At 40.7% G+C, this 27,623-nt stretch overlaps 1 protein-coding gene across 2 annotated transcripts in view; it reads right to left on the bottom strand.

Moving 5' to 3' along the window:
* LRP8 (LDL receptor related protein 8) overlaps positions 1-27,623 on the bottom strand; it is a 173,095-nt gene that overhangs the window by 31,100 nt on the left and 114,372 nt on the right. For both annotated transcript variants that reach the window (XM_080603281.1, XM_080603282.1), the window contains exon 4: positions 11,284-11,412. In XM_080603281.1, coding sequence (XP_080459407.1) covers positions 11,284-11,412 — 129 coding nt within the window. The remainder of the gene's footprint in view (positions 1-11,283; positions 11,413-27,623) is intronic.

Below are 27,623 nucleotides of genomic sequence, written 5' to 3'. Positions count from 1 at the left end.
CTTCTGAAACCCCTGAGCTGCGAGGTTTAGGATCTGAGCTCCTCACGGCTGCAGGAGTGGGATGCCTGAGCTCCATCTGCCCAGGTATTCTGCGTGGAGAGCAAATCCAGCCACCACAGCCCACATAAATTAATCTCTGAGCGGGACTGGAGATAAGGAGGTCACAGAGTCCAGGCAGGCTGAATTAAGCTGGGGCTCCCAGGCCAGTTACCAGTGCAACCATTGTGTGGGTTTGATTGACTCAGTATTTATTTTCAGGCTTAATTGTCTCTATATATTTTGTTTTGTCTGCAGAAAATCAGTGTGCTTACCACATATCTGAATATTTAATACAGATCTTTGGTTAAATACCAGTCTTTAAAGAGCAGATTCATGCCTAGAAGGACAAGTCTCCCGTTGAAAGCTGCCCTCCAGGAAGGGCAGCAGAAGAGACAGAGGTAAATGAAGATGACCTTGATGCGAATTGCTCTGAAAAAATGACAGGCCTCCCATGGAGGGAATAATGCAGCTGAATTGCAGTCTCACTACTAGCGGTGGTTGTTGCTATGGTGATTGATACCGAAAAGCCCATATAGATGAAGACTGCAGAAGGAATAGTAATTCCTGATATTGTTCAGATCACTAATGGAGCTAAGGAGCCATTTCACGCACTCTTGCAAATTAATATTTGCATGCACTTGCTGCCTTTGCCACACTGCTCCCCTCCAACACAAATGAGTTATTTTCCCCCTCTCTGCAGCAGTATTTGCATAGTATTAGTTAATTATAATGGAGCAACCAGATGCCAAAGCCCCTGCTGATAAATAATGGTTGGTTCAAAAATGTATTTACTGTTTTCAAATATATTTCTGGACAATTATATATTCATTCCAAGTGATTTAATTTTCTGAAAATAGAATTCATTAGGACCCCACAATTTATGGAGAGAATCAGCTTATGTACAAAGGATATGTACGCTCTGAATTTCTCCTGTCTTTAATTTTGTGTGCAATAAGACTGCTAAACTCATATGTGCAGTCTCCTCAACTTTACTCCATACTAGGAAAGTGTTATGAAGTTTATCATTTTTATTCTGGCTAAATGATTGAAAATAATATCAAAGTAAGAACAAGTGAGGCATAAAATAAAGCAGCTTGGGAGCAGGGCAGAAAAAAAAGGATGGTCAGAATGCCTAAGGTTGGCAGCTTTTTGCCCAAACCACAGACACCCCACAAGGATCTTGTGAGAATAAAGACTTATCGTTACTCTTTTATATTCTGATATAAGCAGATGAATCAGATTGGAGATGTTTTGTACTTGCCAAAATTTAAACGGGAAAAAAGATATGCTGGGATGCATTTAGTGGGTTTCTGTTCTGACTTTGCAAATTGGAACCTGTATGGGACACGCTCACCTCTATTCCCTCAGACATGACTTATTTATTAAAAAAAGCAATTTTACAAATTAACACCAATTTGGCAAATCCCTCAGAAACATCTAATAACATCCGTGAAACTAGCAGCTGCTCTGATATTATTACACAAAGTCTGTATTTCTGAGGGATATATCTGTAGTACCCAGCAAGCAGAACTGCGCACTGCTGCCACAGCCTTGATCCCGTGACAGTACACACAAAAACCCCACATTACTGTGTCTGCATGCCTCTGTAGGACGCCCTGTGGCTATGAGGGTTGCCTGCACAGATCTTTCTGCATGATCAGGGGTTCATTTTGCCACTGCCGAGTTCAGATCACAGACACTTTCCCAGGACTGGCTTACTCCGTACATTTCACCTTCTGTCAATTGGGCACTTCACTCTGTGCTCATCTGCTAGCACAGACATGCCGTGTCCTCTCATACCTGTCTGTTTTTTCCATTGCTTTCTGGTTTCTTACGTCCAGCTCAGGAAAAGGATTGCACCAGAACCTTAAAAGCTATACTTTAAAGTTAAAAGGCACACAGCTATGTTGCTGGCCTGTCACCACCTCCTAACCCACACATTCCCGATCAGAGAGATGGCAGCAGTTGAAGCAGTTGCAAAAACAGGACTTTTACGCTGCCACACCTAGGAAGGGAAGCCTGGAAGTGTGTTACGATCCACAGTACTTTGCTTTACTGAATGCAGATAAGGAACGAGGGAGCAGCAAGTGACATGACACTGCAAAGCTCCACGCACTACTTATGCTTGCACAGCTACTCTCACGTCATCATAACTGTGCCTATCTCAAAAGCACTCGCAGGGGAAAAAAATCCCAATTCTTAGGTACAAGCCATCTAGTTGATGGAATCATTGCACAGGCCTCTCTGTCAAGGACAGAGCAGAGCAAAGCCACATTGGCCACCCGGAGGATATGTTTCTGAACCAGTGGGCCAAACAGGTAAGGCAGAGCTGGTGCACAGAGAAGTCTGGCTTCAGCCTGACGATCTGGCAGCGACGGCAACCCGTGAGGGCTCATGGGTTTTAATTCAGCTGAGTAATGAGGGACAAAGCGGTGCTCACATTGCAAGCAATGAGGTCACAGCCCCATAAAATCTCCACTTCCACTGATTTAGTTTGCTTAATGGGAATTCTCTGCAAGAGGAGATATTTCTTCTTATTGCAGTTGCTTCCCTATTAGCCTTAAATATTCACTGCATTTACCACATGGCACTGTTAACTCTTGCGGAGCACAAACAAAGGAGCTGTCACAAACCCTTCTGTAACATCTCACATCCCCAGCTTACCCAACTGGCTCCCACATTTCTCCAGGATCAGAGATCCAAAATGAGTTTGGATGTAGGTGCAATAACAATCAAAACGATGCCTTTGAAATAAAACAGTTTGCAAGGTACCTGATGTGAAAGGAAGAGTACTTAAAAGAAGAAACATAGAGGATACAGCGAGACAAGCAGCAGAATTCAGCGTAGCCAGATTGAAGGTTACGAATTTAAGCACACAGCATATATACCACGTCTACAAAGACAAGACCACTGAGGTGGTTTTGTGAAGGGGAGAGACTGACAGCCTCTTTAGGAACAACCATCTCCTAATGATTTCTACTTATGTCATACTAGGGGCACAGTTATTATTTGATGCAAGTAGTGTACCCAAATAACAGACCCACAATCCCACCAAAATATGGCAATCATGTTTAGAAAAAATGCTTTAGACTTTCTATTCATATGGAAAATTTAAGCACTGAGTGACACTCACTGCAATTAAAAGTGTAAGTGCCGTGCTAACTGCACTTGCTTTAATAGTATTGAGATTTCTGGGACATTAGGATTTGCCCTTCCATTTCTACTGCTTTGAAATGAGGCAGTACTTTGCTGAATTTGGGCTGCAATGGTGAATCAATTGTACTGCACGAGCATTTATTTCAAACTTTCTGGAAAAAAAGAAGTATAGTTGAGTGTATTTTACTGAGAGTTAAACCTCCCAGTTACATTTTATCAAAGAAACAAACTTCTTTGCAAAATGTAAGCAAAATGAATCCAACCATTTTATCTCCCTCTGTTTGGAAATGGTGTATTTAAGCTATGAAGCTGATTTTCAAATGCTGTTTTACCCATTAACATGACTCACAACCCCCCTCCCCATCAAACACTACATGACCCTCTCCTGCGTATGATTGTACTGAGTTCAAGCTAGCTGATTCTGATTCAGTTTTAAAATCATATGCTCAGGAAGCATAACTGTTAAGCACTGCTTAATTAGTGAAATGCATATGTACCCATGGCCACTGAAGGATGGAACTTCTACCCACGTATCTGCTGCCATCATAACACAATCGTTGGCACTGACAGTTACAGGAGATTTCCCTTAATAAAACTAAACAAATTCCTGCTTTTTGGATGAATAAGCTCAGAATTATAGCTCTATTCTTACGAAGAAAGCACTTTAGGGACATGAAACACAATCATATCTGGCAATAAGAGATGCAATTTCTTGGCTATTTCAACTCCAAGAGCTCTAACTGTTGAAAGATAGATAGAAGATGAGCATCAACTAAACATCTGCCCAGAAGATAAACATCAACTACAGGACAAATTTTGCTCCTTTGACAGTATGACTTATGACATGGGAAAGAAGGATCAGAGACAACTTCTCTAGCTAAAGTCCAGAAAGAATAGCAGAATAAAGCTTTTGTGTGTGCACATGTAGCACTAAGCTTTGGTTTTAGCTAACCATTACGTTTATTTATTTATTCTTAATAAAAACATGTATTTCGTACCACTCTTCCACAACTCTGTAAAAAACTATCATTTAGGGTACGTAGGAGTACCCACATGTGTGAGAGTGTTGGCAGTTTGTTCTCTTTGCATCTCCTCTTTTTTCCCAGTGTACCTTCGCAGGAAAACGTTGTAGAAGTAGTACATTCTGAATTGTCTTATGTGTTATGCTTCCTTCTAGTATGTGTTAAAGGATAAATTATTCATAGAACATACCGATACGGACAATTTATCTGAAACTGAGGGATCAGCAGTGTGCAAATGTGCATAGGCAACCACCGAAGACTGCTGTGGTGAGCGAGTCACCACTCAGTACTGGGACACTCCATTTGCAGAACACTGCGTGTGTCTCTTCCTTCTTACACCTGAACTAAAGAGTCAGCATCAGGGAAAACAAAGCCATTTTGCCCTAACCTTCTGCAGATAGAGCCCTGACACAGGTCAGGCCACAGCTTTCGGGTTTAATTCCTGACATTTATGATGACTATCTTACCCTTAACCTTGATACAGGATTTTACATTTAATTACAACAAGCACCAATTGCATTAAAAATGAAACTACCTTCACTTTTCCTGTAAGAATGCAATTAAAGGTAACTACCAAGCTCTTTTTGCTTGCTGTTTTATTTTAAAGGAACTCAGAACAAATATGATTATGGGTTGTGATTTTTCCAATGTAACAATGGGGATTTTTCTGCAATTACTGCTGCTTTTGAAGGAGCTCTAATACTTTAAGCACTGATAAAGTGGCAGCTGTACATGTTTAATTTCTGAGAGCCAGGGCATAATGCACAAGCATTAATCCCTCCAGCTGTCCAGTAATTAAACATCATGTAAAACCCAGAAGATATCATTGCTGTGCTACCTTATCTTACTTATGAAGGACTTTCATTGGTTAAATCTATAGTAATTTTCTTTCCATTTTTGGAAGTAATTGTAGATTCCTCCACCATGGCAAGTGTATTCAAGTTACCTTTTATAAAAATGCCAGGAATTTCAGGCTAGCCATGCTTCTTTTCACCACATGATGAAATAATCATGGATAATTGTATTAGATAAATATTCCTTCTTTAAGCACAAATGCAACAGCATGAACTTTAACCCCATTAAAACTGGTGAGTTTCTCAGGGAGAATATATGGCAAAATCTGATCCTTTGGGTTTGAGTTCCCTCTGAACTGACTGAGGAACATTACACCGCTGTGTGCCTAACCTGTTAGTGAAGGCAACAAACCAATTCCTACCTTTGATGAAAGCATGTATTAATCATGCCGCAAAGGAAGACAAAGTTAGTGCTACATTACCACCAAGTAAAACTCTCTCTCTAGGATCTGTGTAGAGCTGGCCTGAAAAGGATTAGTATGGTCAAATGCCCATAGATGGCACTGGAAGCGTGACTCTTAGATGCAAAACACAGGCACCTTTACTGCATCCAGAAGAAAATAATGAGATGACACGATGCTCCTTACCGCTACACGATGAGACAACTTCCTGGTCAAAAGAAAGGTCACATTTTCTAATTCCTGTGGGCACAGATTCAGGAACACAGAGCAGAGTAAGATGGATTTAAATCAGCCTTCCCCAATTCAGCTGGCTCATCACCAGGTGGATCTGCTGGAAGGATCAGGCCAGCTTTAGTCTGCCTGAAGTTCTGCTTTCTGCCAATAGCTCTCAGGTGATGTGAGCGCTATTGTGCAGGTTATTGCAAAGAGTGGACTCGGAAATTTTTCTGCACTTGGATCCTCCAAGAAAAGGACCACGCGCTTCTAAGCACTGCTGCTTTTTACGGAGAATCACACATGTGCCTGGAGCTTTGCCAGAAAGCAGTTAAATGAAAAGTTCCTGCCCTGAGGGGCTGAAAGATGATATACAGCATGAAAACTTGGAGGCTGTGAGCTACCATGGGAAGGACATGTGGCTTACAGCTGGGCGAGATTGTGCTTACTGTTGCTTCCCTCATTAATTTAAGAAATATTACCCAGCTTGCTCAATTTTTATCTGGCATATTGTCTCTTGGGACTGAAAATCCAGAATTAATTCTGAGATATACAGCGGACAATCGGAAGCTGGAATATCAGTCCAAAACTCACTTGAGCCAACAGAAGTCTCCCTACTGACTATCAGACAAGTGAAAAATGAAGCTCATCACTAAAATGAGTAGGAAATCTGGGGAAGAAGTAAAAAATAAAAATAAAAAAGATTATAGGAATGGGGGCTAGCATGTGAAAATTAAGGCATAACTCAGTCTCTGCTGCTGTCAGTGAACACAGCTCTAGTGCTTTTTCTTAAAATATCTGAAAAAGCAGCATATTCAAACACTGCATTAGGAATACATGCACCCACATCCATAAAGATTCCTAACTTGCTTAAAGCTTAGTAACTGAAAAGTGTATTTAATAAAGCTATAGAGGAGCTGGGACCAGCAAGTTCAGAGAGCAAAGCAAACTGATCTTGCAAAGTACACAGCAAAAATAGGTTTGAGATACAAGTACACAGTTATTAGATCTAAAGATGTGAGACCTGCGAGTCACTGAAGCATGCTCAGGTTAAAAGAACATCCTCCAAGTGCAAACAACTTAGTGCCACATAAGCAGAGATTTATGGATTTCATAAATGCTGTGCATGTCTGCACAAAGGCCTTTTTGGGAACGAGGAAACACATGGAAAAGGGAAAAAGGCAAAAATGCACAAGAATATGTTTGAGAAGACCTTGCTGTCTCATATAACACAAATACAGTTATTTTCAGTTACAGCAGAAGATACTCTTAGTAACAGGGTTGTCCCTGTTGTGAGATTCTTGCAGAATTCCTGGCTCTCACCCTGGCACAATGTTAAGAGACTGGTCTAAGTATGTCCTTTCTTATGTGCACAAGTTCCCATGTAGTGCTTTATCTCTGTGGTATAATTAAACAGAATAAATCATGGTATGGGAAATTAGCCTATCAACATACCAACAAATACAGCCTTTCACTGCCTGTGTTACAAAAGAAGGGAAAACTGTATACACTTCCAGCTCCTTATCTGCAGGACACAATTTCTAACTGGATGCAAAAACTGGTCCAGGAGAGAACCAGTAACACAATCAGAAGACTCGGGGCCTGTATACTGCTCTCTCTCTTTACCATCCTACACAGCCCACTCAGGAGGAACAATAGACATGTCCATTAAAGGAATGAAATGCCCATTTCAGCTGTGACAGGATGGTAGTACTTCCTTTTCTAAAGCCATGCTGAAATTCTCTCTGCATTCCTGAGCAGCTGACAAAACAGTGGTCATTGTCTCTCTTAGCAGAGATTTAACAAGTTCTGCAGTAGTTATTGAAATCCAGACTGACCCTGAGCTGTGATGCTTTAATTACAGTCTCTCACATTCAATTTCTCTTTTTAGACTCAGTAAACGTGTTCCTAAACTTTTCCCATCTATTGTGAAGAAAGTTAAGGTACATCAGGAGCAGGCAGCCTTGACCACAGAAATCAGAAAGAGGAAGCCAGTACCTGCAGGCCACCAAATTCAGGACTGTACCTACATTATGAACTGCTGGTATCTGTACTAGAGAAGCAAACCAGACTTAAGACTACAACACATTGAGTATTGTAAAGACACAGATTACTTCTGCTCCAAAGAACCCAAGAATAAGTTTATTTTGTTTTTATGTACTCAGTGATTTTAAAAAAGGTAGGTACTTGCATTTTCAGCAATTGTTTGTGCACCGAACGTTAGTAGTGGACTTAAAGCCTGCTGCTCAGCTTGCTGGAAGTATGTTACTTAGGCCGACAGGCACTTAGCTAACTACATGCAAGGATTAGTACCCGCAGTTAATCCCTGGTGCAATTACAACCTGTGCAGACACAAATCTGGATGCCTAATTACCGATGCTTTATCCACTGCAGGTTAAATAACACAGCTTCCACTGGTTCCTCAGGGGAAGCTTTTCCACAGGGTGGAATTTTTCCTTTTTTATTTGTGGGTGAACAACATACCTGTGCCCAGGTAAGTCCAGAGCTTGCTAACTAAGCAGCTGAACCTGTTGTCTAATGGAGGCTCTGCAGGAACAGCATACAGGACTGCAAGTTCTTTCCTTTCTTGAAGCAAAGTTATCCTAAGCTCTGCAGTGACAAATCCACTTCAGATCACACAGGGTGCCAGTCAAAACAGCTGACCTTCAGCAGTGACCGCTAGAAAAAGAGAGGGCTGTAGGACACCAGTCTGTTTTCCATTCATGCAAGATAATCTACCAAAGATGTGGCCGATACAAAGCTTAAAGGAGATTGCATGTGCAAACTCTCAGCACAGAAATTACCATGAGCACAAATAAACTGCCTTCGAAACATTTATCCAGAAAAATGTGTTGTCTGTGGACAAGTTTGTCAGCTCTATGAGAGCTGCAGCCTTAGCTATGACATGGTGCTCTGCGCCAAGGGGCTGCAGCTGACAGGCTTCGTTAAAATGAAAACAAAAAAGTGAATGCAGAGGTGAAAAGAAGAAAAAAAAAAGAGGTCTGAACCTAGGAACAGACATTTTCTTTTTCTTTTTTAATTTTTTGAATCAGGATCTTGTCTGCTACTGAGATAAGAGAAAACAGATAAAGGATTCTAAACAGAGAAGAAATGGGAATGTTCACAGAGTATCAGTAGATAGGCTTAGTGAGGTTTTATCAGATTTGGACAAAAGGGAGGATCGCTATCAATCCTCCACAAGTGCTAGGAGTTTGAACAGCTAACGGATTTATTCTCATCCATGATGGAAACACCTTAATTTGACAAGCAACCTCATCAAAAATGCTCCCACTCCAGCTATTCAAGAGTATCTCCTGTTTCCTTCTCAAAGTTAATTTAATGCCTCTGAAAGGTGCTGAGTTGACAGATCTCAGGACTGAAGGCCTCTGATGTTTTCACCCACCCAGGAAGCTCAAAGTTTGCCTGTCAGAGCCTTTCTGCCTCACCCCCTGGCTACAGAAGAGCCCATCCCACGTTTAGACTCCCCAGCAATTTGCACCCACTGAGGTGGCACCTACATGGGGACGACACTCAACCACAAGGAGCTAAACGATAATCAGTAATTCATTTCACATGAGTTACCCAACAACCATCAGAAGATGGTAATTTGTCCTTGGATTAAATTTCCATTTTAAGAACCTACATGTGCACTAAAAATATGGCACATAAGCAAGGCTAGAGATGCTGAAACATCCAGAAGGGAAACACTCAGCTATTTCTAAATCCATTAATAGCATCATCATGCTGAAATTATGTGGCATTCAGAACACATCTAAATTCATTTTGGGGACTACCTCAGAGCCTTGAAAAAAAGAAATTCAAAGCAAGCAATTTCTAATAATGTATTATTATAAATAAAAAAACTCCATGAGACAATTCCTACTAATGTGAGCAGCAGCATTAAATTAGTGGAGGCAGCCACCAGTGTAAAATTGTTTTAACTTCACTAACTCATAGTGGGAAAAGAATAATTTTTTTTTACTATTCTCTTCTGAACTTGCCTTTAATCCAATTCAATGAAAAAAAAAAGAAAAAGCATACGCCATAGACAGAACACTAAGAGTTTCATACAGAAAGCTGAAAAAGACTTGAAAACTGCCAAAATATCAGTAGCTTAAAGGACAAAGGACCAGGGCCCATTACCAACTTACCAGATCATCATAATTAATAAATTAGGAATGGTTTGTGCACAAGCACTTAATTCCACATGAAACAGGAGGCAATGTAAGGCAACCTATTTCTTTTCCTTGCAAGCCAACCCAACTGAAACTATGCTGCACAAACTTAGAGCAACCCCAGAGCTCATCCCACACACAGCAGCCTGTTACCATCACCCTTGGACCTCTGAGTCAGTGCAATATGGAATGGAGATGCTTTGGAAAAGTTTCTCTCTAATCGGTATTTCATCAAATTAGTGAGTCACATTGAACCTTCATACCGAGCTTTGTTACACAACTTCAATGAAAAGACAATGTGGGTTATGAACTGGGTAGGTGTCAGACCCCAAAATTGAGTTTTCAAATTAAGAAACATCAGTGTGAGTTTACATGCACTCATTAAGCCCTTTCACCAGTAATCTGCAAGTAAAAACACCATTTCTGATATCACCTGAAATGACTGTAACACTGACAGAGGGTTGAAGGCAATCACACAGAACAAGAGACAAATTCTTAGTAGCCTGGGACCATTTGCACTTAATAGCAACAAATAATTTAATAACAACATAGAACTCTAATAACACAGTTATATGAGAGCAATAATAGAAATGTGATTTCACTTCTGCACAGTAGTGGTAAGACTATTCCCTAGGTTCCAGTGGTCTGTATAAAAAGAAAGTTGGAAAACCATGAAAACCATTTGGGATATCAAAGAGAGCCACAAAAATGAGTCAAGCATTCATTCAAAAGAAAATACTTGACAACAAGAAGCATAAAGAACTAAATATGTTTAGTCTATCAAAAAGACAGTTTGAGAAATGACTTGATTACACAGTGTAGGAGTTTTCACAGAAGGAAAACACTGTTAAAGAGCTCTTTCATGCAGCAGAAAAAGGGCTAATAAAAGGCAATGGCCATTTAGGGACTGAATTTACAACTGTTACAGTAAACAGTATATCATTCTCTCTATGTCCAGTGAAATCAACAAGCTATTTATAAAGAAACGTCCAGGCCTATCCATTATATCCCAGCAAAAGCTAACCTAGCCCACAGGGCTATATTCTGCAGGAGAAAGGAGGGGGCAGTAAGCTGCTGAACTACTGGAGAAGAAGGTTTGAACATTGTTACTGAAGTCTTTACCACATCACCTGATATTAAGCCCTTATAATCATGTTCTAAACTGATTATATTCTACTACAGCATTAAAAGAATACTTAATTCTCACTAGAGTTCTCTTCACATTCTCCAGCCATCTCCAACCGGAGAATGTCTTTCCTCACTTTTTCTAAAATCCACTACTTAGCATTGCAAATGTAGAATGAATGAATTTTGTTGGCAGGAAAAGTCATCCTTTTACATGTAATTTGTAATAGTCACTCTAGAACTTTTATAGTCCTAAGGGGAGATGTTGCATATGTATTAATGTATTACTCCAACTCACCAGGAGTGCAACCAGCCTCATCAATGCCACTTTCACAGTCCTTCTGCCCATCACATCTCCAGGACGATGGGATACATTTGTTGCTTGAGTCTCCACAGCTAATTTTTTCAGCTGGGCATACTTGTTTGGCTAGAATAAAATAAAGAAAGAAAAAAACACAAGTTTAACATATTTCTAGACGTTGCTAACATTGTTTGCACTTTTTAAAAGTTATTTTGATTTTGTATGGCTTAGTCCTGAGAAAACTGGTAATGAAATCTCAAATCAACTGTGATTTTGAGGTATGCCTGCTTAGATCTCCTGTACATGTTCCCCAAGAGAGACCACAATACTTTTATATGCAAAAAAAAAAAAAAAAAAAAGACACTAGTTATTTCAAGAACCCCATAACCCCTTAACTTTAAACTCAAAGGAATTGAGGGAAGTGGAACAGAACTTAGCATTTCATTGCAGACAGGCTCTTGTTTCTGGCCATCTCAGTGACCTGGTGTTGCAATAAACCATGCATAGGCCCCACTGCTCTTTACATGCTCTTGTGGCCTGGTTGCCCATTCCCACTTTCTCCTTACCATCTCAGTCTGTGCATGGCCTGGAAGTGCTCAGCTTTATGCTGTGGCTTTGCTCTCCACAATGTGCTGCTGCCTCTTGAATCAGGTCTCCTTGCAAAACTATTCTGCATTGCAAAAATTCCTTTTTTTTTTTTTCTCCATACTTGTGTAAAGAGCAACATATCTACATTTATTGTGACAAGGCTGCTCAAATGTGTAATGTTCCACTGTTCCAACAATTGTTTAGTATTCTGGAACCACCACCCAGTTGGACAGGATTTGCCTACTAAACAGACCAATTCATCTGTTCAAAAAGTTACACATTTTCAAATGGCATTTCCATTGGTATTAATGACGATAATGCTACGTATGGCTGCAGGTCTTCTGAAAAGGGAGGAACCTCAATTCTGAAATAACTAAAAAAATCTTTCACCTTACTCTGCCCTGGTAAAGAAATTTATGCAAAGTCTGTCTGCTTCCCAAGTACTGCTCAAGAGAGGATGAAAATTATACCTCTCCATTTCCACCTGCAGAAGAAGGCCTTAGAGGGCTCTCTTACAGCCCCAAAGCATCAATCAGCCACTTAGAAAGCAATGTCATTTAATCCCAGGATTTCTCCATCTTCTCAGCACCTTGAAGCACTTTTACAAGCAGTTTCTAGAAGCTGTGGGCAACCAATACATCAGGAAAAATTAGGTCCTGCCACAGACAAACAGTTAATAGCAGATGTAATGAAGTTTTATAACCCTGGGGCTAGAAAGCATTTTTGTTGAAATTTGCTCACTACAGACCTAAATAACATTTAGGAACATTCCATAATCTACAGGCAGGGAGTGGGGTCAGGGAATCCTACTTAGGCTTTTTAATTATTATTTTACCAGCAGGCCAGTAATAAAAATCACCTGACACAAGAAGGGCTCTCCAGCAATAATGCACTGGGATCACCACCTCTGCTAGCTGAGATCTGTGTGCTGCCACTGGCAGGGACAGCTGTCCCACCACGTCCCATGCTTTCCCCTCAGCCCTGGTCCCCTCTAAGCATGACTGCAAGGCCACTCAGAGGTGCCAAGCTCTTGTATCCTTCCAGAGAAGTCAGACAGCACCTCTGAAAACCAGGTCACTTGTGAATTGCACAAAATGGTGTAAAACCAGAGGCTTGCCCTCACCCTTCAGGAAGCTGACTTTGCCTTGTCAAGACAGGGCCGTTCTGGACACCATCCCCAGAGCTGCATGCCGGGGCCCACCTCCCTTCTTTAACACATCCAAGTAACTCATGGAAAGAGAAGGAGAAACAAACTCTGTGGCAACTGGTTGGTAACCAGCAGCCACCTCAAAGAAAGAAAAAAGGGGAGCTAAAAATGGTCTGTTTGGCCCACAGCCCCTCAAGCACAGAGGGCTCCCACCCCAAGCATACCGCTTCTGCTGATGATATCCAGCACTCCCATGGGCACTTACAAGTCTGATGAATGCCACTTGGAAAAATAAAAATATACAGCCAAGTCAATACAACTTTTTGACCTTCATACAGAGCCACATAATGATCAAAGTCAACACGCCAGCAGGTCAGGCCGGCGGATGCCAGGGAGGGAAGGTGCCAGAGGCCTCACCTCACTGCTGACGGTGGCACCTCTGAGGAGAAAGGAGGCACCGCTGAGGGGAAACGAGGCACCTCTGAGGAGGAAGGAGGGACCACTGAGGAGAACTCTGAGGAGAGGACAGCAAATGATGGGAAAGGGAGAGGTAGGGCCACAGGCTACATGTCTGTGAGGCAGCATAAGAGGCCTGGGAGGTGACAGTGGCACAAGGCCACTGTTTTCCCCACTGGCTGTGGGGAAAACATGAGATAAAAGTAACTTTCTTTGCTAGATTTATCATTCCAAATGAATTGCCATGGTTTTGCACTTTGAAAGTTTGTCTCTTCACTGCATTTGTGTAGTGCATTTGAGAGCGAGGTTTGTATTTGATTAGCATACCAGGAGAAATGGGACACCAAAAAAGTCACAACAACGTTTGTTAATCACGTTATTGGTCTCCACCACAAAAAACTGTTCTAGCTCTTCTTTTTCAGACTACAATCATGGAAAGGCATTGTGTTTTGATGACAAGTAGGACCATCTTCTTCATGCTCACAGTAACTCTCTGTTGAGAAAGCACTAGCAGATAACAGATAGAGGATCTTACATAAAACTTGAAGCAAAATTCTGAGGAAAATCCTTCTGCATTATTTCAGCAATGTTGTTATTTTCACCTAGAGACACTGCAGAAATGCAAGTGGACTCAATGTCATTGCCTGTGCTATGTAACAGGCTTTTAGCAGCTGCAACCCAGACTTATATTTCTGTTTGTGCACGCCGCTTACACAAATGCAGACCTTTTGGGCTTACGTGACCAAAATATTTACTTCCTCCTTTCTTCACCCACACAGAAAGGAAAGGGTTAGCGTTGTACGTGAGAGTGAATGGTCTTACCCTGGATATTGACTGGACTAATTCGAGTTATAGCAAGGTCTGCCTTTTCAGAAAAGCACCATTAAACAACTTGGTTGAAATGTCAGACACATCAACACCAATTTATCACAATGAACTGCAAATGCCAAGGATGGACAACAATGGTTTATTTATGAGGAGACAAGAGCAAAGAAGACAAGAAGGTTCCATTTACTCACTACCGCCAATGGCACATTCTTCTTTTTCTTTACATGAGGCTACAAAGTCTTTCACAGAACCACAGAGCCTAACTGGCGCCCCACTGTTTGCTTCCTCTTGTGCCACTGCTGTGCTTTTCAGGCTCCGGACATCATGTATATTCAAGAAAGCCCAAGAAAACAGAATTGATTTACTTTCAGAAGACCATTTGTCAGGTTCTCACCAAACAGGTACTCTAAGAGCATACACAAAATGTAATTAAGCAGCTTCTACTGGTGGGAAACCCACAAGACTTTTCATCAACAGACTGAACAGAACCCCCTTTGTGGAAATACATCGTTTTACAGGTCTGAACAGTTACTCTACCTCTACTGAAATAACTTCCCATCCTCTCCAGACTGCCTCCTTCATTTTCCAAGGTTCTTCAGAAGTAAAAATTAAAAAAAAAAAAAAAAAAAAGCTAAAACTTCATTTTGCAACAGGGAAAATACTATACTAAAGTGGTTTAATTCACCTTGGACACGTCAATGAATTGTTCCTTCACAAATTCCACTGCTACACTTACTATGGACCTTAAAATTCCTACCTCCCCATTACCTTCAAGAATGGTTTGGTGGTTGTTTGTTAAAAGAAGGTTTGTTTTATTTTAAACAAGAACTTCCCTCCTTGAATATTGTCCTTAAATCTTCTTTTGTCATAGCTGGCAGTCATGTCTCAGAGATACATCAAGAACAAAATTTATGTTCATACTGCCTGTGTACAGAACTAGTATGTTCTATGTTCTCACCCAAGACAAGCACCTAAATGAGCAACTGTTCAGAAGAGAGGAAGGGAGTTTTGGTAAATTCAATACCCAGAGCTCCCAATTCATGCAGCTTTACAGTTCAAAAAAAAAATTCTCAGTCACAAATTTGCATATATATTGTATAATATATATATACACACATACATACATATATATGAGTGTATATTCCAGTCTACACTCATTACTGACTTGCATCTGATACATCCCCACTGAAGTTTTTGGGATGCATAATAAACATTTCAGAATCCATCTTGTAAATTAAATTACTATCGCAGCTGAAGGTATGTGCATTTAGTCTGCAGTTGTATTTTCCTTCCCTCACCTTTTCTTCCATCTCAATGGGGATGCTAGGAAAAGTGCTTTCTACTCCATTTGCCCACACCTTCCCTCTAGCTCAGAACAGGTTGCTGTTTCCTTAGTTTACTTCACTTAACCCAACAAGACATCAGATTTTCTGCTAAAGAGTGTTATATAAACATGTGTGTTATATTTAGTTAATCTCCCTTATCCTCTCCTTGTGTTAAGCCAAACCCAAACCAAACCATATCAAACAAGATCCCAGTTTATAGTGAGAAGGGCTTGCATGGGGGCAGCAACATCTGTGATGGATGCGTCTCGGGAATTTCTTTGGCACTGGTGCACAGAGTACATTGTGACTGCACAATATAAATTACTATAAGCAACTCAAAAGACAAATTAGGAAAGGCTACTAAGAAAAAGTAACTATAAAGGTCAAGAAATCATATTGGAAATGGCCTTAACAGTTGATACACCTGATAAAAAGTTAGATTCTGTGGACTAATTTGTTTGACAGTGATTTCTGTTCAGAAGTTCCCAGAGAAATGGATTTAACTCCATTGCACTGCATAGTACAGCCCTTACAATAGCATGGGTTAGGAGTCTTCCGAAAATCACACAACTCCTGCTCTACCTTAGAGATGGGAGGGATAAAATAGGCTTAGTGTACAAAGGGTTCAGCATGTTTAGAATAGATAGCGTGTACCTTGCTCCGATTATCATCTCTCAGATCAGAGTGAAATAATCAGGAATTCAAAATCCCAGGATTAATTCTAATTGCTGGAACAGACTGACTGCCAAAATAAAAGCGAGGTGGCTTTTACAGGACAAGCATGTTTCACATAGATGCTGCAAACAACCTCAAGGAAGAAAGTGATTCTCAGGGGTAGTGCCCTGAGAATAGTTTTAATAGGTTATAAAAAATTGTATTTGTGCACAGCCTAATGAGGTGAGATATTTCTACAGTGGGCTGAAAAGACAAATGACATCGGGTATTATAGTAACAAATAAGCAAGCTTCAAGTCCTGGGACTTCAGTCATCTGCATGGCTCACGAAGGGTTTCTGTACCAAAGTTCAGAGCTATCTTGGCACAGCTGTGGTTTGTTTTTAAACCTGTCCAGGGGTGCCTACTTAGAAAACTTGAGCCTGGCTGTAGACAGCCTTTAAAATTTATCGTGATCCACTGTGTTCCCCCATGATTAGTGATGCATGATGCTTTCAAGGCAATTCTGATTCAGGAGAGCCGTAGGAGAATAAAATACTCAAAGGTAATGGCTGACCCAGCACACAGACCGGTAGCAACATAGCTGGGAATCAGTGAAGTTCAAACACAGACATGCTATGGGAAGAAAGAAGAGTGTCAAGGAAGAAATGAGAGTCAGAAGGTTAAGGCAGCACAAGCTAGGCATGAATGGAAGTCAGCTAATTAACCCTGAGAAATGCAACTTTTGAAAGAAAAACTTGTTCACTGCCCTAGATCAGAGATTCCAAAGCCTGGTGGGCAAACAGATTTTTGAACAACTTTCAAACTTTCTCACGCAGCCCCACAGTTGACAAATCGATGCATTTAGCTGCTGAATACAGCTCTCTGGGCCCACTATGGCCTTGAGGAGCAAAGGTGAGCAGCTGGGGAACAACTGCCTTAGCCTTCCTCCAGCAATGTGTGACTTACTGCAAGTCTTTTGTCATCTATTCAGGTAGCAGGCTGGCAGTGTCAGCTGTGGGTGTAAGCAGCACAGCCTAATTCCCGTTATCTGGGCATCCAATGGGCACACCAGACCCAACTCTGAAGCCTTGGTTTATGAAGCCTATCCCTCGTGACTTAGAAGAGACTGCAGGAAGAGATGTTCTCTACAGAAACACTGGCAATACCTATATTCTCCCGATCCATAGTAATACTTCTTTATTTGTAGGCTTTAGGTTTAAATATCTTGCAGCTTTATTAACATCAACCTTCTTCACTAAAGATTCAGTGACAAAATCCTCCAGATTGCAGCACCCAATAAATCAATCATACTTCCCTGTGCGTTTTGTAACTCAGAAGTCTGAAAGCATCTTGGAACAGTTTCTGTACAGATAATTTTAGACAAGAGATGCATTTAATTTTTATTGGATCAAATGGTATTTGACTGTTTTTGTTTTACTGATACAAATTATAAGGAGTTTTCTAACCTCCCTCCAACTCTGGGGCACTGTGATCCTGAACCGTTAAAGAGAAACTAGCACTTAAGCCTACCAGCAACACCACCTCAGTCACTGCTCCAGTTCTTAGACAAGTTATTGAGCACAGCAGCAGGAGCTAAGAAGGCTGAGAAGCTGAACGCTAAAAAGCTACTGATAACCACTGATATATTTTTCTTCCCATATATTAATTTCTAGAATTCCCCACAATATACATACCGAAGTGCTCTGGTCCTATTACAGCAAAGCCAGAAGCAGATTCCAGAAGGCGGCTTATTTCACACACATTATGGCACACTTAAGCTCTTACCTTCCTCACTTCTGAACCCTACTAATGCTCAACTTCAACTCTAAAACAGGCTTGTAAGCACAATTTAAATAACAGTCCATCAGACTATATCAAACCATTAACAAAAATCTGGTACTAGATATTTATCTTAAAATGAAGACAGGAACAAATCATATTAAAATGTTTTGAAAGTAATTCTAAAAATCACTTTAGCTGTAGAAATGCTGAACAGCACAGACTGTGGATTTGAAAGTGCTGAACAGATTAATGTGAGCATGCACAGCGCTGCTGGGATGAACCCATTGGCCAGCTAGCTTTATAAAAGGAGTGTAATGGGAACAAAAAATATGAAAAAAACTTTAATGATCCTCACAGTAAGTGGCTATGCATTGTTTGCACCCATGTAGCAACACATAAGGCAAGACCAATGTGGCAAAAGCTTTCATTTCTTCTCAGCAAACCTCACTGATTTACATTGGGACAGCAGGAGAATAGTCTGTAAACTAAAATGTAAAACAATCTGTGTAATCTGGCAGATAATATATATGTGAACTGTATTACATACACCTTCCTGTGGCAGTTCCTGTCTCTTGCTCTTATCATTTAAGCAATAACGAGGAAATTGTCAGATATACTAGCATATATGTCAGATATTTAGGGTAGTAAAGATAAGGATAGTTTGATATCTGATGAACTCCTAACGAATATACTGTTAATTGTGTAACCTTCCTTCAGTACAGTAAGTCTTCTGCTCATCAAGGGCATGGATTAAACAGCTTCTCTGCTTTAGAGCATCCCTATAATTAATAATATATTCTTCCCACTTCTAAATATAACCTATAATGAGAAGCTTTAAAGAATCCAAGCTGCACCTTTCACCAAGAACGTTTGATCAGAAGAAAATGAGCCAGAGTTTGCTCAGACAGGGGAGCCTGCTTTTACTGTGCCTGTCTGCTTCCCCTTCCTGGTGGGCCCAATCCTGACAGGCAGTGCGCCTGCTTCAGGCAGGTCTGCCTGCAAAACCTGCCAGTGGCAGAAAACACCTTCCTCTATCTACAGCAGTGTCTTTCCATCTCTGGGGATATTTTGTGCTGATTAAGGGTGCACAGAAGTATCATTGTATATTAGCTAATTGCTCTTCATCAAGCAGGAGTTAAGTCCATGAGAACACTGCCGTCAATCTGCCTATCAGGCAAGAAGCTGACACTGTGCAAAATCTCACCAGTTACGTCTTTCATCCATGTGAAATGTTTCCTTTCAGAGGTTTTTCCTGGTTTCCATTCCCATTTTTTTTTTTTTTTAGGAAAGACAGATCGCCAAGGATCATAGAACAGAAAAAAGGTTTCTTGATGCCTATGACAGTCAGCATTGGTCCTGCTTGTCCATAATCTCTCCCTCATGAACCTTAAGATATATATATATATATATCTTAATACATATCTTTATATATAAATATATTTATATATTTAAAGTAGCTGGTTTGGCAGAATCCCTTGGAAGCAGATAGAGATGTCTCCTGTCTTTCAGAGTTATTATGCACACTTAAGAGAAAGAAATATTCAGAGTACAGGGCTGGACTAGCAGAGAGTGTGTGGTCTGCGAGCAGCACTGCTGCAGCAGGCTGTGGGGAGGGACAGGAGTGAGGAGCCAGGTCTCAGCCTGCTGAAAAAAAAAACAAAAAACAAACAAACAAACAAAAAAACCAACTTCTTAGGGATGCAGAGTTAGCTGCTACTCAGAAATCATTTGCCTGAAACTGTCCTGGATAGACACGGTGTGCAGAAAAAACATGTTTACTAATACTTTTTAAAATGTATATTCTGACACACTTTTTCTCCTCTTTTGTTATTGACACCAATTTTTATGTTAACTAAAGCTGATCTTCTGTCTTACATCCTTTTTGGATTTTTTTTTTTTTTTTTTTTTTAAAAAAAAAGATGTTAAATACAAGGACAGATCTAGGCAGCGTCACATACAAGCTCTGGCTGACTGAGGGTCCCGGGGTCCCGTCACAGCATCTTTTGACTGCCTCTGGTGATTTACAAATGATGAGGTTGGGGAGGAGGAAAGAGAGTGGCTTTCCCCTACCCATGAACAAACCCTTTTCCCTTAGATGAACAAGGCTAATTTTGCCCTGAAAAATCCTTCCCAGTGATCTGGATGCCCAGAGAATTCCCAGACGGACTAACTGCCGGTGGGAGAGCTTACTGCAGCCTGCAGCATCTGGGCCAAATGTCTTGATGCATAAATTGTGCAGCTTTGCTGAAGTCTGTTTGCACCAGCTGAGACAAATTCCCACGTTTAAAAGCTATGAGACCATTAAAACCAGCCAAATGCACAGCAAAAGTTTGTCATTTCTACATTGACAGGTAGATAATCTGGTTAAGACAGGTATCTATTTTGATTTAACGATTTCAATTGATAAAGATTTCTGGACAAGTGAACCACTGGTGGTAACGGATTTGCTTTTTATATGGTTAAGAATTCCTCATAATCCTTAACATAGCTGACCATAAACTTTTCATGCATACTTCCAGGTTTCCTTATTCAATGTCTTTTATTATCTGAATACCCCTTGTACCTAGATGGTAATAATTTCAACTTTTGATATTTTTTTTCTTATGCTGTTTTTCTATGGAAACAAGGTTTATACGCTAAACAAACAAAATCTAGCTCATGAAACTTTTTGTTAATCCAGTGAGACTGAATTATCCTTACTTGCAACAATCTGACCCACATACCAAGGGGGGGGTAAAAGCTCACAGAAATGTAGTATAGCATACTGGGTCTTAAGGGTTGGTTATTTGGCTTTTTAACTTTTTCAGCAGGAAGACTTTCTTTCTAACCTAGCTTATTTAAAAGTGGAAGAATAGATCTTTGAGACAAGATTCTGTCATCTGTATGAAGGTAAGATTGCATTTGGTCTAAAATAAGTAATTTTTATGCATTTCAAGTTGACAGCACACCTCATTTCCTATGCAGGTCAGATATAATTTCCTTTCCAGTCACTTAAGACTTGAGGGAGTCTGATGTCAGAACTTTAAACAGCTTACTGCACTAACAGTGCCTGACCTTTCCAAAACCTCCTCGAACAATGAGACAGAGCTGTCTTTATGTAGGTTTCCCACCTGCCAACTGCAGGAGAAGAGACAAGCAGAACTCATGGGGAGAGGATCTAACAGACTAAGAGCTTTGCTGGAAGCCCCAAAGCCCAGCATCACGTTAACAACAAGAGCAAGAAGCCTCTGCCCCTGCCTGCTAGGATCGGGGGCACGGGATGACAGGCAAGCACGTGTGCACCTTCCATTCATCAGCCTACGCCGTGCAGGAAGGTCAGCTATACCACAGTGAGTGAGCTCCCTGCGGCACGGGCAGGCATCTGTGCCACCTTCCCTGAAGAAAACAGATGCCAGGCTGCTAATCTGCTTTTACGAGAGGGAAAGGACAGCCTGGCAGATATTTTGATCCGTGTCACAATTACAGCCTAAGCCTGGAACAACACACACTTCTGATGATCCCAGGCTGGAGTTAATAATGAAGGCTGAGCTGAATCTGTACACCCTTCAAACTGTATAGGAAATAATCTCTTCCATGCTCCTAAAATGTAACCAGAAATATGAAAACTTTCTCAAAACCTAAAGAATTCTTCATCCTGTTGGGGAAAAAAACCACAAAACAACAACCCAAGAGTAGCCATGTGAAATCAGCAAAATCAAGTACCTATTTCTTACTATTTGCAATAACCCCAATATCCTGACTGACTGTGCCTGGAGAAGTGTGCTCAAATTGACATTCAAGCGTATTACCCGATTGCATCAGTCTCTTGACATCAGTAACTTCAGTGAAGGTAACACTGAGGCCACGCAGAAGAATAAGACCAGCCTAGAAGTCATCCCAGCACCGTGATTCCAGCACTGTTTTGAAGCAGTGTTTATTGTTAATGAACCAGGATATATAAAAAAAAAAATCACGTGCAAATTTTGGAAGCATATTCACAATGAGGATACAAGGTACTCTTGTGGATGTTAAATTAACAGAATAACCAGACTTGTTCTGCCCAGCCTCAGTAGTGTATAGGCCCAGTTCATAGCATGGTTTTACTCAGCAGCACGTATATACCATGCCATGTGCAAGAGCTCCGGGCCTAGTACTTGATTTTTAAGAGACAGATTTGTGCACCTGTACTTTGCGTGTCGCCCATGGCTGCCATAATTGTGCATCACATTGTCACACTAAAGAGCTGCGTGCTACTGATACTCCTTTTTCTGCCTCTCTCAAACCTCTCCTTCATCTCCATCCAGTCCGTTTGATCTTGAAGGATCTCTGGGAAAGTGGGCAATTACAGTATGGAGAAAGTCTGCACATGTGCGGGTTTGAACTATCAACACTTTCTCTTTGGCTCAGTAGGAGAGAGAATGTGTCTTGGAAGCCAGAAACATCAGCCCCACTTCTCATAATATTTGATGAGCAGATAGGGATGTATTCATTCCTTCTGGGACATATGTTACACAACAGCTTCCACTGGAAGCTGTTTTACACTCTTTGGAAGAAAACACTTCTTCCAAGCCAGGAACATAGGAGATAAATAAAAAAATCCAAGTGAAAGGGAAGAATGTGCAGAAACGTTGCTAGGCTATGAAAAAGAAAGAACTTATCCCACAGTTGTGAAGTTCCTGATTTTCCAAAATCATTGAATATACTTCTCCCAGGAACCTTAATCCCATTATGATTATTTTTATATTTGTTGTGCACAATTTTAGAGATTGCTCCTCTATTTATTACATATAAGAGGGATTGCTTCCTTTTATCTTTATTTTTTAGATTTACTTTAGCCTTTTCTAAACATTATTTTATAGCTTCAAGCTACCTCAAATGTTTTCATAGTGGTCATCTCCCTGGCATTTAGAAATCACCACAAACAACTCCTCACAGCTTCTTATAATATGTGTAAAGAGAAAAGTACTTTGATTTATGTTACTAAATGCAGTCTAAATGCTTTCTCCTGAAGACAGCTTTTAAAAATGACAAATGTTTTATAACAGATTATGGAAATATAATGGGCTCCCATCTCATAAACAGAATTACACACATGGAAACTCCTTGCTCACCGGTCTGTGGAAGGAAATTGTAAGGCAGAACTTAGACACGTGTGCATGAAAGTTGGTATACATAAACATAACACAGTGGCCACTACAACATAAAACAAAATCTTGCATATTGGCACTCAGAACTGTGTCGAGAATTCAGGCCACCAGCAATATGAAGCCACCAGTAAGTACTGTTCAGATTAGTTACTTTTCCTATTTTTCATTGCAAGTATCCTTTAAAAGGATATATATGCATTTCAAATAAAACAAGGTGTGTTGTTTATACGAGCAAAATTTGGCAATGAAAGTAAAGAGAAAGAACAACAATCACAATTCTGCTTTTTCCTCATAATTCTGACACACAAACGTTTCTCCTGAAAATGTCACAGCCGAGATTACTGGCTCATGAAAAGTAGCAAGGAATAGTTCACGATGCACTGAAGAAAAGGAGTGCAACCAGTACTGGGACAACGTCACGCTGCTATTCCACAATGATGGGCTAACTTGTAGACAACCCAAATATCCATCCTGACAATCCAACAGCAGCTGGAAGTAGCAGCGGTGACCTTTAAATTCCAGGACAATGAAGTCCACCCACAGCATGGATTAGAACAGCAAGATGCAAAATCTGAGAGCACATATGGGAAGGATGCTCTGTGCCTGAAGGCTACGCAGACTCAAAACTTTTTTTTTTTTAAACTCTCACACTGATGGATTTGAAGAAGTTGCTGAAGCTCAATTCTTGTCAGAGCCTGTGCACCTCACTGCCCTTACTAAACTACTGATGCATGTACACATGATATTAAAGCATGGACAGGGCCATATGCCTCCCTTCCCACTAGCGCTACAGGAATCTGCAAAAGAAATGGCTTTCCAGAAGCCATTAATTTAGGATATTCAGCTCAGAAGAAACTGCCTACCTTGAGGCTTTCAGAAAAGATGGATTTAAAAATTGCTAATCTTTTCCAGAAGTCTTGGCCCAGAACCTGTACAGATACTTCTTTGTGCACTTCTGAAAGCCTAGGCTGTACTCCTTTCCTTTACCTCGTAGAAAATGGTAAATTAAGAAAAAAGTTCATTAAAGGATTATGAAAAAAATTACGTAAGGGATAGTGAAAGAGCAATGTAAAATTTAAAATGTCCTTATGTTGTCAGATTTTACTGAGTTAATAAAAAATCTGTCAAGAAATTAGACCAAGAAGAGTACCTAAATTAAGAGCCTCTAATCCCAATGGTAAAATCCAACCACAATTCATAGCCCTACTATTAACTGTGTCTATCAAAGAGCAGTATAATCAGCAGATTATACATTATTACTCTAACCACGCAGTAAGATACGGTGGCACCAATGTGAGCAGTTTGGACAAAATTACAGCACTCTGTAGATGGTGACACTTCACATCACTCACCTGCAGCCCCCTTGCATCTCAGCAACGTTCCTCAGCAATGTCATGCAAGCCCCTTGAGGAACATGTACCAATATCCCCATTTTGTACTGCTACCTTAGCATGCAAAGCAGAAGAGCCGTGCTCTGCCACGGGCACCATACTTGTGTTTCTTCCTTCCTTTCACCCTCCTACCTCAGCTGCTGGCTCACTCTGCCCCCTGCACCTTGCATCTTGTCCTACTTCTTGCTCATCCTCTTCCTCAAATCACCCTCGAAGGCTTCTTTTGCCAAATCTACAATAATCTCGTTAAGAGAATTATAAATCTATGTGTAAGTGTAATGATCAAGCTATTCCTGGCCTCAGATGAAGGACCCTTTGACCCTATTACTATCATCTTTGTTCTACTCCTTCTGCTCTCCCTCTGTTTCATTAGTCTTCTTGCTTTACTTGCGTCTGCTCTAATACAAATCCACTCTAAAAACCCCACACGGGAGTAACTTCCCCATGGTGTAAGCTCTGTGCTAGAAAGCATCTGCACGGGTCTGTGCAGAACCCCACTGGCTTCAGTAAAGCTCAGGAGCAAATGCAATTACTTAATTATAAAGGAAATGGTGAACACTATTAACAGACCCATGTGTGAGCTGCTTTCTGAAGCACCTCACGCACATCTTGGTGCTGCAATAATCACTGAGCGTAATCACGGTGTGTAAAGTGCTTGCTGGTTATCAGATAGAAGTACAATTTAGAAAGGGCTCAGAATAGAGCAGTTGAGTGCAAAAAGGATTTAAAATGTGCTTTTAAAGTTGAAAACATTTCTTTAATCCCTTTAACGCAGTTTAGTTTGCTGCCTGGCTTCAGTATAATGGATCAGGAACTGTTTCAGTGAGTTTTGTATCAGATAAGCAGTTAGGTAATTAAGGAAACAAAATGGAACTTTAATTATGCAAAAAACCCACCCATAGATTGTTCTATTGTGATCTTCCACAGCAGTGCTGTTTCTTATAAATGAACATATTGTGCAAGCTGGGAAGAAACCATTGATTAAAATAATCAAAAGCCCTACTAGAAACTTAGACATGTTTTCCTTTGTAAAAAAAAACAAAACATTGTATCTGACTAGTTGAGAGATCTGAATTTCTTCTTCCAAAGCCCACGTTAATTTTTCCTCACAGATTAATTTAATGAAATCTATTATTACAAGTTTTTTTTTGTCTTTTTTTTTTTACATAAACTATATGAAAGCTTGGTGTACTCTGATAAATCTGGAAGATTAGAAAATTTTACCAATAGCATTTTATCTTGATTTCCTACTAATCTTTTCCAGCTGTAGCAACTTAGTCTGATTACCATGCCATTTCTAAACATGCCAGCAATCAAATACTTGTAAAAGTGAAACACTATTAGTTGTACTTACAGGTAACTGATAAGCAGATTTTCAGTTCCTGCTCTGAGAAGCTGGAGTATCATTATACACATGGTCAAAGAGGTCAGAGGCATCAGGAGGAATCCCCGACTGGCGTTATATGTATATGTATATATAGATATATATATCTACCACATTGGGCTACTTGACCGAGTCACCTCAAACACCTCACCTTGGTCAGCAGCGTGGGTGCCCTGCAGTCAGTGCCAGCCCTGGGCAGCCACATACGGACCAGTATTACAGACTATCTGGCCCAGCAGAGGCTGTGCCACTTCTCTAGAAACACAATATCACAAATGAGACTTGGGAACTCATGTGTGAGTGCACGTGGGCACGCTGGGTCCTTCCCCTTTCTTCCTCAGGCTAACCATGAAGTGACTGTGTACCCTGAGCGTGAGGAGGAAGGAATGCTCCCAGACTGCGTGATGGGATCCGAGAGCCCGCTGGTTACAAACAGCGGTGAAAACACATCTCTGCAGAAGTCTCTCAACTGTGGCTAAGAGTCCAGCATAAAGCCGGAGGGCTCTCTGAGCCTCTGTATCACAGCAGCTGCTCTTTCATTTTCCCTCTGCCCAGGCTCATTTTCTTTCTCTGGTTCACAGAGATTACTCCAATTCTAATCAAAACAGGGAGAAAAAAGCCCCACAGAACACTAGGGGGACAAAATTATACAAAGGATAAAGGAGCCAAGCAGCATTGAGACCATATCCATCGTAAAAGAGATTATGGCTGCAAAAGTGCTTCTTATCAACAGGGAAACTAAAGCCACAAAAGGTCCCCAGATGAGCAAACATAATTAAACCTGCCAAGATGAGTGGTAAAAACTGTAGAAAGAAAAAAACGTACAGGTCTCCAGGAAACTGCCAGAATTCATTGTAAAAGGCTTTTTCCTGCTACCTGAAATCCGTACCTTACTCACTTCAAAATGAAAAGGTTCCCTAAGTATGCTGCAACATCGGGATTTCACCTGGTGTCTGCTATCACAGCATCTCCTCTCTGCTCTGTCAAAGGACAGAGCATACAGACAGCACCCAGGACTTTCCAAAAATTCACACTGTGAAGGCATATGGTGTCACACTGCGTTACACTATCTCCAGCATCCACAGCAGCTGAAAGGAAATCATTCTGCAGCAGTGCTGGTATCATCTGCACGGCCACACAGAGACAATTGCTTCATCAAGATCACCAATCTCATACCAAATGACGATATTGCTTTTCCACACTAAGGTGACAACTTTTCTGAGGTGGTGAAGATATCACGAAATGAATTCCTCTGCTCAAAGGGACCGATAAAACATGAAGAACTCAGGGCAGAAAAAGGGTTCAGTAGACAAATGTATACTTAATGATGTCTAAGATGTCCTTGCTCTTAAATACCTTTATATGTGCAAATAGAAAGAAATTCTGCTAAGGCCCCGCTGCTATTAAAATAATTGTGTTTCTCAGAGGGAACATTTCATCTTTTCTACACACACAAAGAAACCCCCACCTGTTTTCTTTTTCAGAGAATGGAACAGACAGCTTAGATGGCATTTTAATTGAATTTGTTCAGGCTGTTGCACAAGAATAGTGGTGTGTAGACCTGTGGCTGAGAAAAAAAAAGGCGCTCCCTTACCATCTATACCTTCCCTTCATTACAAATAGTCCTGCTGGTTCACACAACTCAGCTCCAAGTT

Source organism: Anser brachyrhynchus (assembly GCF_964034855.1).
Source record: "Anser brachyrhynchus genome assembly, chromosome: 8".
Lineage (NCBI taxonomy): Eukaryota > Metazoa > Chordata > Aves > Anseriformes > Anatidae > Anser > Anser brachyrhynchus.
The sequence above is the reverse complement of the archived record's forward strand: the minus strand, read 5'-3'. Positions and strand labels throughout refer to the sequence as shown.